The 27,066-nt window shown below is 38.1% G+C and overlaps 2 protein-coding genes across 2 annotated transcripts in view; one reads left to right on the forward strand and one right to left on the reverse strand.

Annotated features, from left to right (window-relative positions):
* spg11 (SPG11 vesicle trafficking associated, spatacsin) overlaps positions 1 to 18,773 on the reverse strand; it is a 40,379-nt gene extending 21,606 nt beyond the window's left edge. Inside the window, 16 exon segments of the mRNA XM_036576356.1 lie at positions 828 to 1,038; positions 1,241 to 1,413; positions 2,160 to 2,287; positions 2,515 to 2,586; positions 5,041 to 5,217; positions 7,002 to 7,171; positions 7,685 to 7,840; positions 12,775 to 12,907; positions 13,176 to 13,321; positions 13,890 to 14,263; positions 15,220 to 15,357; positions 15,692 to 15,870; positions 15,872 to 15,891; positions 16,761 to 16,988; positions 17,788 to 17,963; positions 18,253 to 18,773. Of these exon segments, the coding sequence (XP_036432249.1) occupies positions 828 to 1,038; positions 1,241 to 1,413; positions 2,160 to 2,287; positions 2,515 to 2,586; positions 5,041 to 5,217; positions 7,002 to 7,171; positions 7,685 to 7,840; positions 12,775 to 12,907; positions 13,176 to 13,321; positions 13,890 to 14,263; positions 15,220 to 15,357; positions 15,692 to 15,870; positions 15,872 to 15,891; positions 16,761 to 16,988; positions 17,788 to 17,963; positions 18,253 to 18,467 (2,696 nt within the window). The 5' untranslated portion in view covers positions 18,468 to 18,773.
* A 987-nt stretch (positions 18,774 to 19,760) lies between these two features.
* On the forward strand, positions 19,761 to 25,969 carry ciao2a (cytosolic iron-sulfur assembly component 2A). The gene is made up of 5 exons (XM_036576357.1): positions 19,761 to 19,998; positions 20,342 to 20,506; positions 24,322 to 24,371; positions 24,708 to 24,753; positions 25,014 to 25,969. The coding sequence occupies exons 1-5, from the start codon at positions 19,887 to 19,889 to the stop codon at positions 25,112 to 25,114; spliced, it is 474 nt and encodes a 157-aa protein (XP_036432250.1). The 5' UTR covers positions 19,761 to 19,886; the 3' UTR covers positions 25,115 to 25,969.
* The last annotated feature ends 1,097 nt before the right edge of the window (positions 25,970 to 27,066 follow it).

Consider the following 27,066-nt stretch of genomic DNA (forward strand, 5'->3'; position numbering starts at 1 on the left):
GGCTGCTCAAAGTGAGGCCTACGTTTGCTTTGGCTTGCCATAAAGTTGTCTAACCCCCCACTTCCTCAGCCAACTTCTTAATTTTTTAGATTCTTGTTTTTTTCTTTTCGATGTACTTTTGTTATACAACAATGTTATAAAATTTAAAAATTCTATGACCGTTGTCACCATACAATTGTCACCAGATTCAATGCATTTGTAATAACACATATGAAGCTAGCAGTTATGAGCTAAAATACGCTAGGCCAAAACTTTTCCTCAAAACTAGCGTAAAACACCCAACATAGAACACACAACGCTTCAGACATCTGGTTATCATCACCACTGTGAACTGACTAAGTTTCTTTAGAACGGAGCATTTCACATCAAATAACCATATAAGGTATGCAAAAATTTTTCAAAAATCAGTGGAACTTTACAGAAATTTACAGGAATTTTACTCTTTACAGAAAACAGCCAACATACTGCCAATGTGCTCACATCTAACGAGTTGCTAGCTAGCTGTTTTGTGTTTCTGACCCATAACCACAAACATTATACCCAGAATACAAAATGTTTGAGCAACCTGCTCTATAACGTTCACATGAATCATGCTGTCATTTTGACAGACTGCAGTTCACCACAGGAAGCAGCGAGGGCCAAATGGCTTTTATTTTAATGATGTAATGGAGGCAAAGTGAGAGGAAATGGCATCAGGTAAAATGGTTCTAACGGTAGTCGATTAGTTGAATAATAATTGATACATTAATCGATTGTCAATAAAATAAAAAGTTGCAGCCCTAGACAGCACAACAGCAAACATTTTTTAAAACTTTGTTTTTCATGACCTGGCAAGCATGTCCAGGATTTGGTCTCTCATGTAGTCACTACAGAGGGTGTTTCCATTCACAATGGCAGCGGTAAGTGCAGGCCACTGGGGGGCAGCAGTGTTCTCTCTGTCCTGAGTAGCCATGCTTGTGAGCCATGCAGTGACACGCGTCTGGTCATGAAGGGAGGTGAGGTATGACCACAGCACAGCAGAGTCACAGGAGCCCAGCACTATGACAAAACAGGAAACTGAGCAATAGAGCAGCCTTGACGATTTTGAAGTATTAGAGCAGGTTTTAAGCAGATGGGCTTATCTGTTGGATATCTCATCTTTTAGTTTAGCTCCTAAAATCCTGATTACATGTTTTACAAGGCTAAAGGTTGTGGAAGTAACGTGATAAACCAGCAGGACATTACATATTAACCCACTCACAGGGCCTGGGAAGTCTGGAGAGGAGCACAGTTCTCTGTGTGTCATTGTCCCAGTGTCTGACCCAGTCCAAACGCACTGAGCCCAGCAGAGACTGGAAGGAGGAATGCAGTGGTCCATGCATCTCCTGTAGCAGGCATCTGCTCTCAGCTTCCGATTGGCTTATTTGAAGAACTCTAAACATAGAGAATGGACAGTTATATAGGTTGTCATAAAAAAACCCTGTAACACCCCCCCCTTTATATTGTGTGTCTTTTTTCCTATAAAGTTACTGTTTCTGAGAAATAACATGAGACACACATGGTCATTTGTATCAGAAACAAACAAAAATTATAGCCACATTACACTATTTGCCAAAGTTCAAAACTATAACAGTTTTACTAGGCCAAAGTTAAACTTTGCAAGTGTTTAAGCATTATTATATTTACTCAGCTCATGCTTCATACAGCACTTGAATCACTGTAAGTACACACTAGGTGGGGTGGGGAAAATAATTGAGAAATAAAAAGAGACAAAGTAAGACACTTTGGAATATTCTGGAGAATATTTTTCCACACCTGCAAAGTTCAGTCTCAGAAGTTGTTTGAGTTGCATTTTCTGCTTTTCACGATCAAAGTAATCCCAGACGTATTCAGTGACGCTGAGGTCTGGACTCTGGGGTAGTCATTACATTAGCTTCTTTGTTTGAGAAGTGTGTCCGATACATCTGAGAATTATGTTGATCTGAACGTTTTCAGGAGGGTATTGCGTAAGTACAAATTTATTTGTACTTATCAGCATTTGTGATGCCGTCAATCGAAAACAAATCATCAACTGATAATGAAATATGAATAACTTGCACTTAAAAGCTGTTTAGGCTGGAAATTGAATAAACGAAAGCGTTCTTTCTAACTTTTCACAGTACACAGTACACGTCTCTTACCTGTTCTTGTCCAAAGGATTTAAACACCGTGTTGCTGGTGTTAAGCAAAATTGCTCAATCTGTTTAATGAACTCTACTTTCTCCATCTCCTCAGTGGAGAGGTGATTCTGCCTTTTCAACTCTTCTACCTGTTCAATTAGGCAGAAAAAAGGAAATCAATTGGTCAAGACCATCTAGGACGCAAAACTCTCAAATGAAACACAGTTAATTAAAATTCTGTTTGCATCAAACAATTACACTCAGGACCTTCATTTGATTGAGCAACTATCTTCATTTGAAGTAAAATCCTAATGTGCAGCTGGGGTCTGCAGTGCGTTAGAGCACACGTTCTATTGGGATTCAAGGACATGCTCACCATAAATGCTCTGAGGTCCCGATCAGCTGTGTACATGCAGATTTTGTGAAGCTGTTCTTTCACATTGAAACCCTGAGAATATGAGAGAGAGAGAGAGAGAGAGAGAGAGAGAGAGAGAGAGAGAGAGAGAGAGAAAAATAGTGTTGTTTGTCTATTTGACAGTTCTACAATGTTGCTGGGTCTCAGGGAATTCATTTTCATTGACGTCTACACAAATTACATTACATTAGATACTCAACTAGGCAGTTTGTCACTTTTTCCCTAAAGTGTACCATTTTAGTAGGAAATGATATACCCAATTTTATGTAATAGGTCCTTTTTAAAAACTGGGTAGGCCTGTGAAAAAGTGGTGCACCAAGGTACATTTTCTTCTGGATACATTTTACAAACGCACTGCAATGTCAAAATATTCGGTCTATGGTGATACAAAACTAGGAAGATGTGTACATAAAACAGAATGCTAAATATACATAAACCCAACCAACACTTCATTATCAAGTTGTGTCTGTTCATGACTGACACAACTTTTGCCCAATGAAAATGATATAACTAAGTTCTGACAAGGATCAACTACGTCTTACCTTTGATGAATCAATGCATTGAAGCAGACACCTGCTTTGATATTTTGACTAGGGGTCCACCAATTATTGGCCAGATTGACAATCGGAGCCGATGAGTAGCAAATTTCTGATTATTGGAATTGCCACTTGAACTTGCTTCCTTGCCAATAAAGCACTTTATGCGCATATCTGATTCAACCACGATAAACAAAACACACTTCTGTAGTCTGGCTCAATGTCCCGTCCACAGTGTTACTGGATTGTTAAAAAATGTGGATGATGCATCGAGTGCAACCAACTTGCACGTCTGTAGCTCATCTCTGTGTCCCGCCCCCGTGTCGAGTAAATCCAATCAACCGTGCTTTTCGGTGTTTGTGAAAGACGTGGAAGCAGCGAGAGGTTGAGAGGTGGAATAACACAGCTTGCAAAAAGCACAATGCACTCAGTCAAATCATTTCGCTCACTCTAGCCAGGCAAATGTGGCTTGTGGGTGCATCTTGAGCCCTGCCTGAAACATCACGTGTTTGGTAAGAGTAAGGTTTCTGTGTAGGGGAGCAAAAAGTGGTTTGAACTTGTGCAGAATCGATAGTGGCGGCACTTCAGTGGATGGCCAACTATGCAGACAAGACTCCAGAAAGCAGTAAATTATTTGTAAAATCAAAAAGTTTAAGTTTTACGTGTAATAAATAAGTTATACACTATTTCTGGTCATTTTCATTTCTTGTTAAAAGTACAAATAGTTGCCGCTTGCTACTTCCAAAGATTCCACTGCTCTGCATTTTCAAGAGCCAATCAGGATACACCTGAAACATTCAACACATCCAACTTCTGCTCGTTATTACATGAAATACATTTTTGGTTGAACAACAAAATTAAATAAACATCTTAGCATTCATATACCCTCACTGTTGTTGCTTTTTATGAATAAGTGACAATTTTTCCTGCATGACTGATCAGACGCTTACTGCGATGTTTTTTTAGTCTGTATCTAGGCTTTCTAGCTTGCACCTATATACTAAAAAGGAACCTAATGTGCTTTCAGCACTATGTGAGTGAGCACTACTTGTTTGTTTTATAAAAATATGTGTAAAGGAGCCCCTTTTTTGAGCTTAATTTGTCTTAAAAAGTCACTGATTACAGAAAATTCATCATGAGCTATTTAAGTGATTTATTTTCATTTGTTTAAAGTAAATTTTTTTACAACATATACTGTCTAAAGTGCAAAGCACATTATTGCCTGTACTGCTATAATATTAATTTAATGTAAATTGTGAGTAATTGCATTCTTGTAAATTTTCACACTACAAACATCAAATTTACGGTAAATGAATACCGGCCCCAAATATGGTTTTCAATGTCCTTGATTACTAACAATCGGTATCGTATTGGCCTAAAAAAAAACATATACCGGTCGACTCCTAATTTTGACACAGTTCATTTTAGCTTTTGCAGTAAAAAAGCACTGTAAGCACCACAAATGCAAAGAGCATTTGCAGACCACAGATAACAATGGTGTTCTTTAAATTTGATTTTGGCTTTGGAAACTGGTAGAAAATTACATACTCTACTATATAAGGGACAAATCTCACTTTTACAGGTCCCTCTACATCTGCTGACCAAAGCTGGAGCTTCAAATAAAAAAACTGGCACGCTGATAAAGAAAAGAAAGTCTGAGGCAATGGTGGATAGCTAAACAGTGGTTGGCAGGTTGAAAAAATTAGACAGCTTGAGATTGCCCAACTGGACTATACATCACAGATTAAGAAATGATATCGAGAGCATAACTTTGACTGTCTATAATACAATAAAAGCACTAAGAGAAAACAAATCAAATTTTATTATCTTTAAGATGTAGCTTTATAAATAGTATTTCCCCATTTGATTGTGTAGGCCTGTTATCAATCTAGGTGGACCCAGGCTATGAACCTGATGTGTTCAGGTGCTATATCCAGGTGTAGGTGTGTACCATATTAGTGAGCAGTGCAGTGGCCTGCTGCAGGTCTCTTTGTGTGAGGCAGGAGAAGGTCAGGTTCAGGCCAGTTGTTCTCAGCTCCTCCAGCTTCTGTTCTGGACAACTACGTCTGCGCAGATACGCCTGTGCACGCGGGATCTCACTGCACAAAACTGCACACTTCACCACCTCCTGAAACACAGACACAAACACATAAGCACACTTCTGAAGAATATTTTAAGAACTTTTGAGACTTCAAAACTGCTTCTTCTAAAGACGTTCTCAAAAACATGGCACTATGATGTACAACCCCATTTCCAAAAAAGCTGGGACGTTGTGCAGAATGTAAATAAAAATAAAATGCAATGATATGCAAATCATGTAAACCGTATTTGTAAAGGAAATACTACAAAGACAACACAATAAATGTTGAAACTGAAAAATTTTATTGATTTATTTCGTAATGTGCCAAATGTTATGAGTGGGCAACAGACCTGGACTGCAGACAGGTCAGTTTAGCACCCGAACTCTTTTAATATGGAGCAAGGCTGTTGTAATACATGTAGAATGTGGTTTGGCACGGTCTTGCTGAAGTAATGAAGGCCTTCCCTTCATTATTCCGTCGTCTGGATGGCAGCATATGTTGCCAAAACATGTATATACATCGTTCAGCATTAATGATGCCTTCACAGATGTGCACGTCACCCATGCCAAGTGTACTATTGCACCCCTATACCATCATGAATACTAGCTTTTGAACTTTAGCCCAGAGGACACAGTGTCCATGATTTCCAAAAAGAATTTCAAATTTTGATTTGTTGCACCACAGGACACTTTTCCACCTTCACCAGATTCTCTGAAACTTTAAATGTTGTTATGTACCGTAGATGATGAAAAGCAAAAGTTCTTTGCTATTTTATGTTGAGAAACGTTATTCTTAAATTGTTGCACTATTTGATTGCGCAGTCTTTCAGAGAGTTGTGAACCCCTCCTCAACATTATCTCTGAAAGACTCAGCCTCTCTGGGATGATTTTTTCATACCCACTAATGTTACTGACCTGTTGCCAATCAACCACCATATGTTTTTTTTTAGCATTACACAATTTTATCAGCCTTTTGTTGCCTCCGTCCCAACTTTTTTGGAACATGTTGTTGGCATCAAATTCAAAATGGGCATTTGGGCAAAACAATAAAATGTCTCAGTTTGAACATTTGATATGCTATCTTCGTACTAATTTCAATTAAATATAGGGGTTAAATGATTTGCACATCATTGCATTTTGTTTTTATTTAAATTTTGCACAGCGTCCCAACGTTTTTGGAAATGAGGTTGCATTTTCAAGTAACATGTCAACATTTATTTAATGGGTTTGAATGATAATCTTTTTTTCTGGGCTTTGGGATGAGTAATTGAACAGTGTTCAGAGTGCCGGAGTGAGCTGACACAGAATGTTGCCCCCAGTTAGTTTGGTGAAAAATCTAATTTACAGATATCTTGCAGAAATCCTACCACAACTTAAACCTGCAAATATAGAAAAGGCCAAGTGGTTGTGTCTCTTCATAGTTATATCTATAAGGCATGCACCGATCATTAATTTTTATGGCCAAGTCAGATTTCTTTACAGTCAAATTGGCTGATTTTTGCCCACTGTGTGTGCTAAATGAACACAGGAAACACACTAGCATATTTACAGCATTAGCCAAAGTTGCAACAAAATAACATAATTTGCTCTTTAATGGGCTAAACTGGTATTTTAAATGTCTAAATGAAAAAGGGGTTATCTATTTAAATAACAAATTAAGTGCTACATCAAAAGTAAGAGGCAACTGGGTATTTAGCACAACAATTATGGGCTGACATTTAAGTGGAGCAGCAGCATTCAATTACAGCAAGAGTGCATTTAATTGCTTCATGTTGCATCATAAGAATGCAACACAGATATATATATATTTATATAAATAATATGGCTCTGACCTCTACAGACATTGATTCCCACTCATCCTCCAAGGTCATATCGGGTGAAGGTTTAGGGGCAGGAATCTGATCACCCCCTACCAGCCAGGGGTACTTCCTCATGTAGGTGCGCAGTTCAGAGATATAACCATTCAAGATCTTTACACACTCCTGCAGATTGACATCCAGCTCTACAACAGTATAACGAGAAACACAGCCACCAGATAAAGACAGGAACAGATTCGGCTTCTTTGTGAATCTTTACCCCTTAAATGGCTGGGATCCGCCTGCAGGTCCAATCTTTTAACACACCTCTATGGCTTACAGATAATTCAGTCAGTTTGCATTGTTCTCTGTGTAATTACTGAATAATTTTTGCATAATTCAATGGCTATAACATAAACTAAGTCATTCAGAGTGTTTTGTTGTTCAAGAGAAACTTAATGAATCTGAATTGCTTACAGTGCTGGTGACAGGAACCAGACATGCAAAGTTTAATGCCTCCAAAAGCTACATAACCAAAAGTTATTACTTGAAATGGTTACAAATGTGCTGCCTGATGGCAAAAACATTGTTTGAGGCTAGTTTTGTGTTAAGGTTTTGGCCTAAAACTTTTTTTAATCAATTAACGGTGGAGATATACACTCAGGGTGTTATAAGGCAAAATAAGTCCAGTGAATGAACAGTGTGTCTGTGTGTGTTACCTGGCGTGCTGCTGAGAATGACTCTGATCTGTGTATTGAGGAAATTGAGGGTGATGTTAAGCAGCTGTTCACAGAATTGTGGACTCTGAGCCTCGGCGTATGTGTCTTTGATAGCAGAGTGAAGAAGATCCAGCGCTGGACACAGATCCTGGGCATCTTTAACACACACACACACACACGCACACGCGCACGCGCACGCGCACACACACACACACACATGCACACACACGCACACTCTTTAGATGATATTTCGAACAACAAAACAACATTTATGGTGACAGCAACACCGCAGGACAAATGCTATCCCATGACCTTAGAACATGAGAGTCAAACTGGCAATGTGGGGTGGCAACATGACAAGATTTATCATTATCAGAATAAATTACGATTTAGTATTTAGTGCAGTGTAATATGTGAAATGCTAAATAAAAATCATTGTATTCATAGTTTTTGGAACTACTAGTTCTTGACTGTTCCAAATTAAAAATAAACCCTTAGAAAAAGGAAATATTCTGATATGTGTCATGAAACTGTCTTGACGTATTGTATTGTTAGATTTTTGCCACATTGCCCATCCCACGTCAAACTCATTTACACAGCAAGCAATACTGAAAAAATCCTATACGTAACATGGGCAAATATTCACTTTCCTCCAGCATCATTTTATTTTAAAATTAAATTACATGACAAATAATGAATAGATGAAATAAATAACTTGAACCAGTCATATCAGAGTTACTGTGATACCAAACGTCACACTGGGAGAAACTCATTACACTTATCAGCAGGAAATTCAAGAGAATGTAACTAGGCCCTGAGCTATTATTACAGATTACATGACACACTACATGACGTATTAGAGTACTTACACTACAAACATGTCCCAATGATATTTTTATTAACTTTATGATTAACATGAACTTTCTTATTTGACAGCTCTGTACTGTTATGCAAAGTGAAAAAAAAAACAGAGACCATACAAGGTGTAATTCTTAGCAAATGGAAAACTGAAGCTTCCATGCAGCAACTGAACACACGCCCAAGAGAGGTGCCTGAAGGCAATTTCACACTACTTGATTCTGCCATGTTTTGTATTGTTTTTTTAAGACCTATGTTATTCTAAGGATATGCACATGTAATTCCGGATATCAGAATATCGATGTTGATCTGATCAAAGATCACTGCAGCACAACCATAGCATTTAAGACCACTGCAACAATTCTTGTCATGTTCAAGATGCTGTGATGAACTTGTTGGGTGTATAATAAAAAAAGGGTGTGATTTGGTTTTAGCCTGTGGCCACAATGGTGGCGAAGAGCATTCTGAGAAACAGATACAGGCCAAAGTGGAGTTAGAAATGAAATGCAGGCTGAATCTAGCACCGGTGCTCTGAGAAAGAATGCAGCATTGGGTATGAAGTAGCATGAATAAAGGGCTGGACAATATATCTCATCTGTGACAGTACACTGTGATACTGACCTACCGTGATATTGCTTTTCAGTTTTAGCAACATTTTAGTAGCACTGATCAAGTGAATTTTATTTTAAACTAAGATTTTAGCTTCCAACAACTATGGAAATACAATAAACGAGATAAAATGATTATTGTGCCTTATTCTATTTCACATTGCTGCTCCCATTTTGTCTGTTATACATCCAGTGCACCCCTTTTTTTTCTTTACAGCAGTGTGCTTTCACCGCTCCCTAAAAGACTAAACTCATCTAATTTATTTTCATCTAAATTGTCAATGAAATTCACTGTTAAAAAGACACTTTTTTAATTCAACAAATGCATGATGTTTCAATGAGTAACCATGTTAAATATTTGTGATCTCAATATTGACTAAAATAATTGTGCTTATTTTTGCCATAACCGAGCAGCTCTAATTTTCATCAATAATTTTAATGGATAATGAACATAATGTTCATGATACCCATAAGTGTAACTGTTGCCAGGTGGTTTGTTTTTCTGTTTTTGTTTGTGCAGTTTACTACTGAAATCTAGGGCCTGCAATGTATGTCATCTACTGGGCGCTTCAGATTCTAAAAGGACAGTTTAAAATCCATAAAGATTGTTTAAAAATACAAAGTTTCTGTTCTGGAAAGGCACCTTTTGTTTGGTACACATGGTACATAATTTTAAAGAAAAGGCTACACCAGGTTTGTAAGACATACAAGGATTCAGTAACAGTATTCATGAAGGATAGGCTCATTGACTTTATTCACACTAACTTACCGTGATAAATTAAAAAAATTATATCAATAATGCCCAGTCCTACATGGACATATTAACAAACATTTTTAAATCCCATGACATTTTATTTTGTCTCCTACGTTTTCCAGACAACAGCAAAACTTTCTCAATTAAACTGAGAAAAAAACTGAGTTCTCATACATTGAGTGTACTGAGGTTTTAAGTCAAGTGTTAGAGAAGTTTCAAATGGTAAAGAATAACTGTTAGTTAACGTAAATGTCTTCAAGCACAGGACTGTTATATTTTTGCCATATTATATTTTTGTTGTAAGTCCAACTACAGTGGCACACTTGAAACAAACAGCTAACAGCTAATAAACTTAGTAATTCCTACCATCTCCTCTAAATGAGACACCTGCAACCCATCTTTAATGAACAGATACGCCTTTCATTTTCAATGGTGTTTAATATTAGTCAAGTAGTCAATCCCTTCCTGTTTATGCAGGTCTCTGTCACAATGGATCACTTCAACTTCAGCTAAAATACACGGCTCTCTACACACTCTCACACATGAAAGGCTAATGCACACTCACACACACACTCACACACCCCCTGTAGCTGCTCTACTGCACCTCACTGCCACGCAGAGCTAATCAAAGCCATATCTTGTGTCTTATGATTAGGTTTCGCTGCTTAATCAAGTGTGTAATTACCATGCTCCTCTCTGATTAAAGCTGTTCATTATGCACACTGATAAGTAAATCCCCAGCTAATACATTTTTGTTAGATATGAATCACATTTTGTCTTTTTTCCTGACACACTGACGATGTAGAGCGACTGATCTGGGGTAATACAAGGTTACACCAAGCATGAAAGAAGTACTACTAGCTAGAAGCACCAGACATGTAGACACCTCATGCTTATTGTGGCAACCTATATTGCTGACTGACTGATAAGGAAGTGTTGCAAGCCCACTGTAAGTTAGAGAAATGAACTAACACTTCAATAACTTTGATCTTCAGATGCAAAGGCACTGTAATACTGTAGTTCAGCATCTCTGCATTTGAAGGTCAAAGTTTACAATTGGCCAAAACGTATTGATAGCATACACAGTCAAATCAACCTGATATAAAAGAGAAGAAAAGTGATGGGTTTGACATCACTTTGATGACTGTACGTAAAAAAAAGATAAGATTTCTTGCATACCAGTTAGTATACCTTTGGTCATTCGATTTTCATTTTAAAATCCAGTATTGAAGATGGGAAAATAGGTCAATTCTCATTTTGTTATTGTCAGTGGAAAAACAAGAAGCAGTTTTGTTTTATAGTCTCATAAACTAATCCTAAAATCAATCAACAAACAAACAACAATGGAATAAGAGGTCAAACTGTATTTATCTCACTTAAAAATTTCCTAACACCTCAACCAGAAATAAACAAGCAGAGCACATGAAGCACAGAAAACAGGTTCATTACATACATGCCACTGTTAAAAATTATAAAGACAGGAAAGATCAGGTATGAGTGTTGAGAAGATAAAACCAAAAATAAAAAATAACATCATGACTCATCTACTTTTGGTTTGGCATATTAGCAGGATGTATTATGTTTTGTACAGCTGTATTTGTTGTGCATAGCTCTGCTTTTGGAAAAGAAACGATATGGGGAAGGGACTCTGGACTCCTACCATTTAACAGGGGGGGCATCGGTGTCTAATTCCAACTCCCCTTCACGTGCACGTGCATCCTGCAGGCATATGGACGGATTACACTCACGACTTCTGTTGTTTCTAAGTGTAATTAATCTTTAATGTCTACTCTCCCTGATAAAATCTTCCCTGTTGAACTTGGAGACTTCAACAGTTGGAGACTTTCTACATGCTTTTTATGGCACAACCTACACACAAGGAAAAGTGACCAGAATTAACTTGATCTGCATCTCATTAAACAATCTAGATTTGTCCTAGCTAGACATCACTTAGAGAAAAGTTAGGGTAAATTTTTCAACATGACTTCTTCAAAATCGTATTAAAAGGGGAAATGAAAGTCCAGCAATTATGAGAAAAAGTAATACTAAAAAAAAAAAAATCACATTGTTAGAGGTGAACTTCAAATAAAACCGTATTTAAAGTGTACATTTACCTATATGACTAAAAGCCATCCCCTGAGAGCTAAGACAACAACCAAGTCTTTGTTACACTAAATTAAACTGTCATTGTGAGACTCTGTTTGTCTTTAGGTCCTGTTGTGCTGTTTGCTGTGAAGTAAAATTAAAGATTCTGTTATTTAAATACAGAAACAACAAACCACGAGTTGTTTCGCTGCTATGTAGCATTCATATGCCTACATGCCAGGAATGCACGCAAAGCGAAGTCAGATTCTGTGAGTAGTCGGAATTCAGCATAACACCGGTAAAGTTGGTGAGCACAGACACTCCGTTAAATGGTGGGAGTCCAATACAGGAGTCCTTTCCCCATATCTTTTCATTTTTTGTGCGGTCAAATACACAAACACCTCTACAAAATGTAATACATCCTACCAATATGCCAGAACAAAAGGAGATGAATCGTCAAGTTGTTTTTTTACATTTGGTTTTATCTTCTCAACATTCATGTCTGGTGTTTTCTGTCTTCATAATATTTAACCGTGGCATGGATGAACAGAACACGCCCCCTTTATTCCACTTCTGTTTGTTTGTTATTTGATTTAATGATTAGTTAGTAAAACTATAAAATGAAGAGCTATTTTATGTTTTTCCACTGACAATAATAGAACCGAAACTGAGAATCAACCCATTTTCCCGTTTTTCAATACAGACCCGTACCTGTCTTTTACCAACACTGATTAAAAATGGGAAAAATTCATATTATTAACATATTAAAAAAAATAAAGTCTTACTCTTTAGTTGCATCTGTGTTGAGCTGGCAGCTGCCTGTTCATGCATACTGTAGCCTGTTGGTGGACAGAGAATATTTTCTTTGCTCTTCAAAAAGAAATCCACCATGTCCAGCTGCCGATTCTTCAGTCCTGCCTGGAAAAGAAGGAAAAATATTCTTCTTGTCTTATGTTTCTTAATGACAACTACAAAACATTGAAGAATATTATACCTAAAACTCAAGGACCATAGCACCGATACAAATATTATCAGTGGTCTAGTGTGAAATTGCTGGTAGATGGCACAGATATAGTCACTTGAACACTTTCTTTCAAGACGATCTTAAGGATACAGTCTACACACTCTTATACCCTTCAGTTGTTACCTCTGTTTCTGTGCATTTGGGTGAGATGTTTGTGTGTACCTGCAGGGCATGGATGGGCATAGAGCAGCGCCCCCAAGCATTCAGATGGCAGAGAGAGTCTGCCACGCCAGCACTGCCAAACACCATCAATCTGTTCAACAGCTCCTCCTGAGAAACCGCGAAGAGCACCAGAGACAAGCCTGATGCTGTAACACATACACAGACACATCACAAGTTCAGTCAGGCTCTCCACTATTACAATTAAGTACTCTGACCATGAAGTGCCAATAAAGGTGCACATAGCTAAAAAATTAGGGATGCGTGATCGGAATCAAATCGGCAGATAATTGCTTTTAAAAAGAATATTATCAGTGTATGACAGATATTTAGATTTTACCAATATGTATTTATTGAACTTCAGAAGAACAGAATGTTTAGGTGACGCTGGGCTACTGTGCTAAAATCTGTATTTCAGTCATTTTACTGTATTTGTAATCGTAAATAAATAAATGTTATATTTTTCTATAATGCTAATTTGAGTTGATGTCTCAATTTCTACACTGTATACATCCTGATATCTTGGCCTCAGCAGATATGAACATATGTATACCACAATATCGGATATTGACATCGGTCCACAATTCTCACATCAGCGCATTCCTAATAAAAAGAAACCGGATAATCATAATATTACAAGAAAGCAACTGAAAACAGCATTGAGTGCTGTGCTTCCAATCTTATTGTTCATAGCTGTTTGTAAAAGCTGTGCTTCACCTTTTAGTATCAGAGAGAGGTGTTCCTCCTCTGACCGCTGAACAGGTGCAGCAGGGGCATCTACGCAGTGATACGTCACATTTTGACTCTCCAGATCCCAGTGAGCCAGAGTGGTGCAGCTGTTTCCAGCTGAGGTGAAGGTAAGCACTGCTGAGAATTCTGAGACATTCAGCATGGCTGGTGTGGTCTGTTCAGGTACAACGAAGGACGTCAGGATACCCCCTGCTGGTACGGAGGGTTGACTGAGCTTGGCGGTGGCAGCCATTTGACGGCACTCTGAGTTGGGGATGTCTCTGTACCAGGGCAGTCGGAGCGCTGGAGGTTCTGGAGCTTTAGCTCGCTTATACAGCAGCACCAACTTTGCCTCCCATGAGCTGCACAGAATGGGTTGGTCAGACGTGAGTAACATGACGTACGTTATTGTAATAAATTACTTGCTCACTTTTCTATATCATGTATATCATGAATACTTCTGAAACACTGAACAACTGCATGTATCATAAAAAGACCAATTTAGATAATTTGAGACCTGTAAACCTGTAAACAACAACAATAACAACAACAACAACAACAACCAATGTATAGTGAACTGTGTAGTAACAACAAGTAGCTGATTAGATGTCAGCCCATTATATCATTATGTCATATATATCAATATCAGTTTATCTTTTGATTGATTTGTGATTTTCACTCCTGTTTTTCCTTAAACAGTTTATTTTTGTAGGCGCTGTATACAATGATATACGCTGAAATATCATTGTACTAATGTTTCTCATATGTTTTTTTAATGTTCTAAAGTGTTTTCAAACCTTTTCCAAAAATCTAGATATGGTAACACACATTGGGCCAGATTTATAAAAGTCAGCGGTAGCAGCACATGTCATGGAAAATGTGCGCAATGGCAAATAAGAGCTGTTCACAAAGTCACCATGGTGATGATTAGCTTGGCAATGTCTCTTTAACGCATATTTTCACCACTGTACTAAACAAGAGCCAATCAGAATCGACATGCGAATGAGGTCATACATATTAAAAGACCCATATCAAGTAAAGCCCTGATTGGCTGCCAAATGAAATGTTAATTGAAACATTTAAATAAATGTTAATTCCATTTTAATTGTTTCTCTACAATGCAGCATTTCACATGAAACCACTCTGAATGACTTTTTTTTTATTATTATTTTTTTTTACATCTAAGCCATTAATTTTTGCTGAAAATTGTTGGAATTCCCCATTAGGGTCCAACTTCATTCCAGCCTATATTGCTTCATAAATAAACAGAGATTTGTTTCAAAAGAAAAGGCATACGTAATGGTCTAAACTCCCTTACTGGTCAGTTTGGAAGTGAGTGCCCAGTACAGACTGACTGTATGCTGAGCTGGTGATGCTGTCCTGGTCACAGGGCTTTGTGGGCATGAGAGGAAGGAGACTGGGAGACTGCTGGCACAGCAGCTGATCTGGATGAGTCCTAGAAGAAGAAATGAGCCAAAAAATGCCCTATGGTAATATCAGATTCATCAAGACGGAAAATTGAATGCAAAGTTTAAATATAAGTTCATTTTGATTGTCACATTCACTGTCATACAAAATATTCTTCACAAACAACAGCATGAACATGGTTTTCACTTTACACAATGTCACACATAAAAGATCAAATAAAACACTGCAAAATCAAAAAGCTGAGAAAACAACGTCAGAGAACCTGATGACAAACTGGTCATTTGGTCAAACTGGGTTTAATCCCAGCTGATAACCACAAGCTTCTGCAGGAGAACAGTCTCTATAAAAACCACTAAACGCACCTGAAGTAGTCATTGAGGTCGAGTGCCAGCGCTTGGTTTTTGCTGGTAGCAGCCACAGCCGTGCTGAGGTCCTGCGATATGTTTAGAAGGCAGAAGGAGGAGAGGGATATCACTAACTCCACCTCTCTCTGTCCTGATGTATAGTATACAGGAAGATCAACTGTGGCCAGGTGCTTTCCCCTCAACACTATCAAACACATCTGACATGTAGAGTTAAGGAAAAATCTCATAAACTTAACGTACATCTTATCTACTTTAGGAAAAAAACTGCATTCTTGTTCGTCTGAATTTATTCAAATGTTTTATGCTTTTTTTACATGCAGAAACACGGTTACTGCCCAGATAAATGGTTTTAAACAGTTTGCTTAGGTGCCAGCGTGCACATATATAAAGGTGTGGAGCCGCCTGACTGAAAGGGCTTCAAAATCTTACAAATATTTCTTATCTGAAGGCTTAATGCTTGAAAATTGTTTCGAGGACAAACCCAAATAATGAAATTGATAAGTTAATTTAAGGTGGCCAACATGTACTCAGCATTTGTGCCCTATTTAAAACAAGAATCTTCTTCAAGCCTGTTGGAAAAGCAGGCTTGAAATAAATTGTAAAGCTGCATCAGGCCACATGAAATATGTGTGTTTTTAAAAATATGAGAAGGTTTTGATTTGTTTAGCATTTCATTATGGTTACTGCATAAATTCCACACATAATATGTAATAGTTTCAGTATCTTCACTGCTACTCTAAAATAGTAAAATAGTAAAAATAACTAAAATCCACAATACTTTTGACTGGCAATGTATATGTGTGACAAAAAGTGGGAAAACAGTGGCAGGTGTGACTCTCTTTAGACAGCCAAATGCTTTGTTATCTAAGTAGTGAAGCATTGGATCAGTCTAATATGATAGAATAAACAATAAGATAATATTGCTATAACTTTTATGACATATTAATATATTCTCAGCAAGAGCACCAGATTGTCAGAATGTCTGCAAGTTTAAAAAGCCAAAGGTCAGTGCAACATCCCTTTTACCAAACAGGAAATGTGGATGATAGTTCATCAAAAAGGATACATATAAGTCCAGCGCTGGTCAGCACAAACAAAGTGCCTCTGCAGAGCTGGTAATCAGTGCATGTTTCCCGAATTTCAGGTGGCAGGTTGATTAGACAGGAAGACACAGTCTCTGGCTCTGCAGAGCCCTCCAAGTACTGGAGCTGTACCAGCACACACGTGTTCAGCAGAAGGAAACAGCGGCCATCGGTAAACAACAGCAGCTTTGCACAGGTCAGTTTACTCGCACCTGTGGCACAGAAAAAAAGTTTAGAGAAAATACTTTGCCTTCAGAGAACAGCAGTTAAACACAGTTAATTAACCTGTAATAGCTGTAAGATAACCTATTACTGGTCCACTGGAAGAATAGGGCAAAGTTAAATCTGCAGCACATTGATGCTGTTCCCATAGCAGTAATTTGTTAATACCATCCATCTATCCCAATGAAATGCATGCAGAAAGTTGATATAGGAATCATAACGGTATCAACAGATAATTGCTTAAAAAATACTGGCATTGGATTGTTTAGATTTGACCAGTATTTCAAAATGATATTTGATGATGTATTTATTGGAGGTGTAACAGTGCATTGTGACACTGTGATATTGCACCAGTATCGCACCATAGAAATATTATGTCGTATGCTATATGCCAGGTAGATGCAGTCTCAATTTTTCTACATTTTATAAATGTAGAAAATGATCATATGTGCATATATGTACACATGTACAAAAATATTCCCATAACTGGTGCATCCCTAATGTATACCACACAGAACAGTGGTGTCCATTCTTGACCACATAAGGTCCTCTGTGGCTGCAGGTTTTCATTTCAAACAAGCAGCAGCACGCATGATTCCACTTGTTTAAGAAGTTGGTCTCAGCTAGTTTCTGTTTGTATATAATCCTGCATCCACACTGGCCCTTTGCAGATAAGACTGGACACCCCTGATTTAAAAGGACAAACTAACATAGAATTGAATTGTTCAAGAATATGACACGGTTTAATGTAAAGAAAGTGTCTCTGGTGCAGATTTGAATCTCACTCACTCGGGTCCTTCTCCTTGACAAGCTGCAGCAGTCTGTGTGTTGGGTATTCAGACAGATGAGACAGCTGGCTTTCCTGACCGACCTCATGCAGTCTGAGTTCACCCTCTGGTCCCACAGTCAGGAGTCTGGGGTTGGTATCAGTGTTACTTCGCTCTGTCAACACCTCCCAGAAAAAGCTGTTGAGTACAAAAACAAAAATCAATTCACTTGAAACATATGAACTTCCTCGCAAACAGAGGAAGACAGAGCACTGATTAAAAAAACAGAATCATTCTTCTGCAACAACAAAAGATCTATGTGTAATAGACAAAGCAGAGAGTGGAAGAACACGGGGAGAGAGGGAGAGAGAGAGGAAGAGAGAGAGATAGAGGAAGGGAGAGAGAGAGGAAGGGAGAGAGAGAGAGAGAGAGAGGAGAGAGAGAGAGAGAGAGAGAGAGAGAGAGAGAGACAGAGAGTTTTACTTACTCTGTGTATGAGTCCTCTAGTGTATGTACCAGACTGCCGCGCTCAGAAACATCACTGACTAACAACTGGCCACCAACATTCAGGCAGCAGAGCAGAGAGCAGCCTTTAGCCATTTTGGCTTTAACGATGTTCTCAACATCTTTACACACGTCATTTTCAGGTAGAAGTGCAACTTCTAAAGACTTCTGAACTCGAGCTTCAGGCCTGCTTAACATATTTGTAACAGGGAAATAACATCAACAGCACAACACACAGATCTTAACTCCAAACTCTCCCTCTCCCTCTGACGCTGCCCAGCCGGATGAAGGACCCAAAGCAGGCTGACTCCTCTCCCCGCAGTCTGATACGGTCTCACATTCTCAGAACAGCTGCGACGAACAGACCTCCTTCAAACGTTAGAAAAAGTACAAACAAACGCAAATAACGCCTCCTATAAAAGCAAAAACAGACAGCCCTCAGCTCCACCACATCACTGACATCACTGACTATCACGTGCTGTCGGTGATCACATGACGGAGAGCAGCCAATCACAGAGCGCCGCTGAGGAACTGAAACCAGGCCAAAGCAATCAATCATAGCACACAACTTGCCCACGAAGTTCAAGACTATTTTAATAAATTTACGGAGACATCGAATCACTACCTTACTGCACGGTCCAGTGTTGTTAACCACAGCAGCAACAGCAAAATTAATAACAATAATAATAATTATAATAACAATAAAGCAACAACATTAATAATAAAAATAAGAAGAGCAAGAAGAAGGATAGCAACAACAACAACAACAACAACAATAATAATAATAATAATAATAATAATGATAATAATAATAATAGTAGTAGTAGTAGTAGTAGCTGGTCTGTTCTCATGGTTATGCTTTCTACATTAAGGTATCGTGGATTATGTATTCATACACCTACATAAACGTGTATATTATCAGAATAAAATCTTCAAAAAAAAAACGGCAAATTAAAATCCACTAATTGTGTTATACTTTTACATAGTCTGAAAATGCCAACAGCGTTCACATGTGTCAAATGTTCATGATGAATGCACCAATAGAAATGATTCAAAATGCCCATAATAATAATAATAATAATAATAATAATAATAATAATAATAATAATAATAATAAATGATAGCTGGTCTGTTCAAAGCTGATCTTCTGGTTATGCGTTTCACATTCATGTATGGTGGATTATGTATTCATACACCTACATAAACATGTATATTGTCAGAACAATAATAAACCTTGTTCCTTGAATCTTCAAAAAAAGGCAAATGCAAATCAGCTAATTTTATTATATTTTTGCATAGTTTGAAAATGCCGTGTTCACGTGTCAAACTTTCATGATGAATGCACCAATAGAAATGATTCAAAATGCCCATAATAATAATAATAATAATAATAATAATAATAATAATAATAATAATCGTCATCATCATCATCATCATCATCATTCCACAGTAACAAAGAAAAGCTTGATCTGCCCGGACATCCATTGTTGATGTCTGAGCGGAGTGAGGAAGTGCGGCTCTGTTAGCTGCTGTATCTTTTCAGGTTCAGACCGGACTGTCAAAGTCACACAGAGCGACGACGATGATGATGATGATGATGATGGGGTCAGAGACAAGATGGAGATCCTTTCTAGCGTTCTAAATAAAGTGTTTCAGCTCTCCAGAATCTCTGACACAAAGAATGTACAGAGGACCAAGAAGATGGAGGAGAAAGCTCTAGAGGTTTATGGTGAGTGGAGCGGCGGCGTTAGCAGGCGGCTAACGGTCAGCTAGCGCAGCCTCAGTCAGTCAGCCGAGAGCTCTGAGAGTTGAGTTTCAAATGGTAACACATTAACACTCCTGAACATTCATAATTAATAATAATCAGTATCAGCTTCACACGCGGACTTTTTAGAGACTGTACTTAGTGAGAGAACTTAACCGTGTCCGGGTTCTGGGTTCTGGGTTCTGAACCGACTGACGCGCTGTGGCTTTTGATTAACTTACTTCATCTTCAGTATCAGTTTGGACTGCTTGAACGACATAAAGACCGGGTTTTCGGGTTTTCTACAGTTGTCATTTTTCCCCTCCAGATGTAATTCGCACTATTCGGGATCCAGAGAAGCCCAACACCCTGGAGGAGCTGGACGTCGTGACTGAAAAGTGTGTCGAAGTTCAGGATCTCGGCGATGATGAGTATCTCATCATTATCAGGTTCTCCCCGACAGTGCCGCACTGCTCTCTGGCCACCCTGATAGGTGCGTGTGAGAGATATGACGAACTGCCGTTTGGCACCCTCACATACAAGTGTTGTGTGTGGAGACAGCAAAGAGAGATTCACCTATAAAGTTTGCTTTTTAGTTCAGCATTGGAGCTGTGAGGCTTATATAATCTATATTAGCATCAAAGCTCCAGTGCAAATTTAAAAAAAAGCAAAATGTAGACTCCAAACATGTCTTTCCTGCATTTGGGGTAATTTCGTGTAAGTTAGATTTTTTTGGAATGATACATAACGACTTATAAGCTTGTAGAATAGACACAGGGCTCTTCTGCAGGCCTGGAAAAGTATGGAAACTAGAAGTACTAGTTTCTTGACCTGAAAATGTATAAACATTCAGAAAGTATGAATATTATGTCATTGAAGTACTATTAATAACATTGTAGTAGTTTTATTAGTACTTCAAAGTTAAGGACTGAATTTACGCACATTCACAAACGTAAAGGAATCAGTAAAACAGTCCATGTCATACAAAAACATCTAAAAAAAAAAACATTAACAACATGACTGTATGTAAACTACAAAGCAGTATATCAATAAGTTAGATAATGGATAAAGGAACGATAGTAATGGACTAGTCCTCACCAATGGAGTATTAGGCTTATGGCTGTTGCCATATAAATTGCAGGGATTGAGCAAACTTTAGGCAAATCTGTTTTCACCTTTTCTCAAGGGAGGGGATACCCAGGATATTGAGGGAATGCTGCTAACTGACATTAGATGTCACAGTGAGGATGTCACATGCCCTCCTTTGCACACATTCCAACTGTACTGATAAGGAATGCTCACAGCATGCCATACAGGGACTGCATACTCCAACACTGGTTTAATGTAGCCAGTATAAATAACTATTAAATCAGTTTGCACAACTCAGAAATGTTTGATGCGCTTAAGAAGCTGCTGGCACTTGCAGTCATAGTGTTTACCTCTGTCAAAGGCCTTACTGAAATCAAATCAAAATCAAATCAAATCAAATCACGTTTAATGTCGTCACATTTACACAGGTGCAGGGTGAGTGAAAATCTTAGGTGCATAGCCCCCTTGTAGAATTTAAATACAAAAATATATATAAGAGGAAAAAAGAAATATATATTAATAATATTATAGAAATATAACATCTATAGAAATCAGTAGCCAATAATGAACATAAAGAAACAGGTTCTTCTGTATTCCCGGTCAAGGTGTCTACCAAGTTAACAAGGGCATGAGTTGCTGACTTGTCCTATACAAACCCAAATTTGAACACTTTTAAAAAGATGGTTCTTCAAGGGCTCTTAAGTAAAGATAACATTTATATATAGAACCATGGTTACGGGGTTCTCTGGATGGTGAAATTGTTTTTCAGATTGATAGAGAATGTGTTGTATATGGTTCAGTATAGAACCATTTGGAAAAGGGTTGTTCTTTTGTATCAGTCTCGTAACAATAGAAGAACCTTTTTTGATGCTGTATACAACACATCAATCTGAAGAACCATTTCAACATGCAAAGAACCATTTAATCATACAAAGTGTTCCTTAAGTATTCACGGTTCTGTATAGAACCATTTTCTTTTCTTTGAAGAACCGTCTTTTCTACATCAAGTGTAAGATCGGATGTGATGTCCTTAAGCAGCCACTGAAGGGCACTATATTCACCTGTTGCCATCTGGATAGTCAAAGAAATGGGTCTTAGCTGATTTAGCTGTGCAGGGCATGTTTGTGGTTTAGGGACAACCACTGCTGATGCTTCTTTGCGCTAAAAGGGACCGAGACCCTCTCTAAAAGAATTATTTAAAACATGGCACAATGGGACACTGATCCCATAAGCAAACTCCTTCCAAATTTTCTGAGGGATTGTGTCTGGGCCAGAAGCTTTGGCAGCTTCAATGGTTCTAATCCTTCTATGCACTTCCAACACACTAAGGGTGGGGAACTGGTGAGGGGGTCTCATGCTGGTAGAGCGTGTGAAATTTAGTTTGTCATTTTCGTAGTGACCGCAGTTTCAGATCCAGGTATATGTATTACTTGTTTACTTTTTTTTATTTTGACCATAACCTTAATCTGCCACCTCCTAAGATAAGCAGCCTTGACTGTTGCAACTTTATTAGTGTAGTAGTTCTGTCTGGCTGGGGCAAGTGTCTGATGAACTTTGTTTCTGTCATACAGATGTCTTCAAATCTGCTGGAATCCAGTTTCCAGGCTGGATTTTGTAATCACTGAGTGGTTGATGTAAGTGATTGGCCACCTAGTGTCATACATACCCTTGATTACAAAATCCAGGACCGGAAAGTGGAATAAAGGTCCAGATTTGGTGACCTCTGCTGTTGTGTTTCCACATTTTCATATTTTGGTTATAAAAGGTCTTCTGACGTAGGCCAATTTGGTGCTAAATGTTGGGCGTGATCCATGGTTTATCGGTTGGATGGATGGAAAAGTTGTCTGTTGTAGTGGTTAATGTGATATAAAAATCATCGGTCTTTGAAGTCGTATCTTTGGCCACATAAACATCAGACCAGGTGTTTGACGTAATCCAGTTGCCAAACTCAAGCTTTGTGTGTTGATGAGGCTGCTTTAACAGTCCAAAGAACATCATGGTCCCTGCATCCTATAGGTGGTAGGACAGTTGGATGCATACAAAGATATACTCTATTGGTCACAATCTTGTCTAGGATGGCGTTACCTCCTGTGTTATCTTTAACCACTTTGGTAGCAAACTTTCTCAGTGCAACTTCAAAAGTTCAAGTCTGTTAAAATCCTCCAGTAGGACAAGACCTACATGAGGATACTTTACCTGAATGTCGTGAGTGGTATTTTGTGGACAGTCTATTAACAAAACGCAGAGAGGCGGGTTTGGAGGGGAGTGTGCGTCTGGGATCCAATTAGGTTTTGTCCATGCCTGTAGGTGTTTTAATTTGTGTGGCACTTTAAAAATTCAGAAAGAGCCACATCACCACCTTTTGTTGAACTTCTGTGCTGCAAAAGCACGCTGTAACAATCCACATTGAACATAGAAGGGGGTGTATGTCTGAAAATCAGGTTTCAGTGACAGCTGCTACATCAACTTTAAGAAAATGATGGTTGTTTAAGATTTGTTTCAAAGATTTAATACATGAAGGTAGTGGGCATTCTGAGTTGAACTGAGGTCATATGCTGAGTCAAAGAATACCAATACTCACTGTCTTTACTTTGTAGTGTAGTCTGATTGACACAGGTCTTCTTCCATATGTAGTCTCAGTTTTCCTTTGAATGTTTACCCCCGTTTTACTTCCTCTTGGCCTCAGATGAAAAACTTGAAGGTCTTTTAAGTCCTGCTTGAGATTTTGATTAAGGCAACCTCTTCTAGTTTTTAGATTATAGAATAATTTTTTGGATGAATATATCCTTGAACTGCTCAGTATATAAATGTAGGTGAATGTTGCTTTGCATACATGAACAAAGTGTAAACTTCTCTTGATATGACAATGTTTTCTATTGGTTGCACAATTTGCAGTCAGTAGTAATGTACGGACAATTTTCTGCCATCACATTACTTAGCAGTTATTCTGTAATATTAAGACAATACATTTTTTATTTTTATTTTATTGTACCATGTTGCACCCTTTTATTAGTATCTATTTGTAATTGTGGACCATTTTGGACAATTGTGGACTATTTTGGGGGGCATGATTTGTTTACATGGACAGAGATGGGGGGGCGTGGGGTTCAAGGAGTAAACAGTTCCAGGAAAAAATAAAATCTTTATTTGTGAACATGCCACTTGACAGTTCAACACAAGTAGTGCTTTGTTTACTTTCTTCATGATGATGTGTTTCAGGCCTCTGCTTACAAGTGAAGCTACAGCGATGCCTCCCATTTAAGCACAAGGTAAGGTTCAAAGGTTTAAACACAAATAACTCATTACAACCGTCTCTCCCCCACTCATTTCCTCGTCATTGAAGTCACTATATTTCCTGTTGTCTCCAAGAACATTAGGATTGTTAACTTAGTTACGTGATTTCCCATGATCATTCGTGTGTTATTTTTAGCGTTCCGTAATGAGAAAATTGAGATGGCAGTCAGTGTAGTAGCACATTAGTTCTGTCTCTACATGCAGCTACCATTTAAAGACATAGAGTGAAACATGGTTAATGGAAATGCTCAGAGAATTTGATTCCTTTTCTGTTCCAGATAGTACATTTTCTGATCTTTATTTGTTCACAGTTGGAAATTTACATTACTGAGGGAACACATTCGACTGAGGAGGATAGTAAGTGTGAAACAAAACCACATTCTTCTCCTTCTTCATGTGCAAGTGCACAAAGAGATAGTCTGGAGTTTATTAACTGTAAATCTGATTTATCCAAGAGATATCTTTATTATCTTTATGTGTGTGCCTTTGATAGAATTACAAATCTTCGCTCATCTCTCCTCTATCCTTGTCATCTCATTGTGAGATTGTATCTACTTAAGATGGAGCCTGTGCCATAGATAGGTAGTTAATTGATGTGCTCTGTTTTTGTCATGCAGTTAACAAACAGATCAATGATAAGGAGCGCGTAGCGGCAGCCATGGAGAACCCTAACCTGCGGGAAATAGTGGAGCAGTGTGTTACTGAGCCTGATGACTGAGCCTTTCTTACACAAATACACGTTTTTATATGAAAACGTGGCCTGAACGACTGCAATGCTTCTTTGTATTAGCTTTTTGAAATGTGCTGAAGGGAGAGTGATGTGATGATTGATAATGGTTAGCTCTGTTTACTCTCTGCCTTCTCTGCAAGCAGCAGATGAGGCAAAATAAAACCCAGTGATCAATATGACAGCAATAAGCCCTGCCTCATCATGATGGATCCTGTTCAGGGACTTCGCTCAGCCTGCTCAGCTGAATGGAACAGGGCTGGATGCAGTTAAGGCGGCCTGAACTGGGATTTGTCAGATGTCCCAAGAGTGATGGGACACGGATCCAGATGGAGAATAAAGTATGCATTCGTTTGTCTAGCTCCAGTTTGTTTGCCTTTTTAATATTCTAACTGAGCTAAAGGTCACTGATAAGGATAAATGTTTTCTCAGGCAAAAAGCCAAAGCAGTGGAAATGCTAACGTCCTGTCAGATTATCACCAATCATGAGAAAATGTAGATGAAAACTGTAGCCTTTTTTTCTGTTTGCTAGATTGTTCCTATTATCAGTCAGCTGTTCAGGTCAACATTTCTGTTATCTCCCTAGCCTCCATTGTATCATCATCATAAAGGTGTTGAAATTCCCCAGCCATAATCTTATATAGCTTGCTATACTGGAAATTTCCTGTCATCCTTTTTCTGGGTCAGTTGTCCTCTTTGATTTTGCTCTCTCTTCTTCTCATTGAGCTTTTATTAAGAAATCAACTTCCTTATTGAAGCCTATTATATACAGTGTAAATATATTTGATATGTCAGAAGATTCAGCTGTCAAAAGAATAAAGTCTTTTATTGAAAACAGTTTAAAAAGTTGTTGATCTTTGTGTGTGTATGCGTGAGTGTGTCTGTGTGTGTGTGTGTGTGTGTGTGTGTGTGTGTGTGTGTGTGTGTGTGTGTGTGACTGACTGACTAAATATGTGTACATACATACACATGCGCACACACACACACATCAAACAGTTCTGTTTTGTGCTTTAGTGCCCTTATCTCTTATCAGCATGTGGTCCACTGAAAAGCTAATGTTTAGTTGAAAAAAAATATATATATATATATATATATCTATATATATCTATATCTATATCTATCTATCTATATATATCTATATCTATCTATCTATCTATCTATCTATATATATATATAATATTGTTTGTACATACATACATACATATATATATATATATATATATATATATATATATATATATATATATATATATATATTAATAACAATATTATATATATATATGTATATATATATATTAAAACACTTGGGGTCTGAGGTTTGTTTACCTAAACAGCAGCAGGTATCAATAAATCCATCTGCCCATTTGTTCTGTAATCAGTGTTGGTGCCATATGGGGGCACTCTAGTTCCTCCCATCAGTTCAATGTTCAGCCTGAGTTGCAAGATGTAGTCATGGCAAAAATGCTAATCCTCAGACAAATTAGTCCTTTTTCAGCCTTTCGTCAGTAGCAGAACTGTTATGGTTGGCTATGTCATCTTACATATCACTTTATATGATCAGTCACACCATAATAAAAGATTACAAGCAATGATAATTATACAGTGATAATTTGACTCCATGTATGTTTACCGTGTCCAACAAATAAAGAATCAGTTGCGTACCTTGTGAGGAGTAGCCCTGTTGACATTAATTGGGCACCGGCTGGCCTGTTGACGTCTTTCACGTAGTTTGGAGCTTTACGGTGGCCATTAGAACATCTTGCAAACTTTGTCAGTCTTGAGTAATAGTACAATCTTTAGTCTTGATGCTGAAACAAAACTGAAGTAGTGGGCAGAATCAATGTTCATCCTGAAAGCTAGCAGTTGATGAATGCAAGCAATTGTTGTGTACTAATTCCCATTTGTTCAACAGATGGTGGAGCTGAATGCTAATGTGCCCTATT

The sequence above is a fragment of the Colossoma macropomum genome, unplaced genomic scaffold (assembly GCF_904425465.1).
Source record: "Colossoma macropomum unplaced genomic scaffold, Colossoma_macropomum, whole genome shotgun sequence".
Taxonomy (NCBI): domain Eukaryota; kingdom Metazoa; phylum Chordata; class Actinopteri; order Characiformes; family Serrasalmidae; genus Colossoma; species Colossoma macropomum.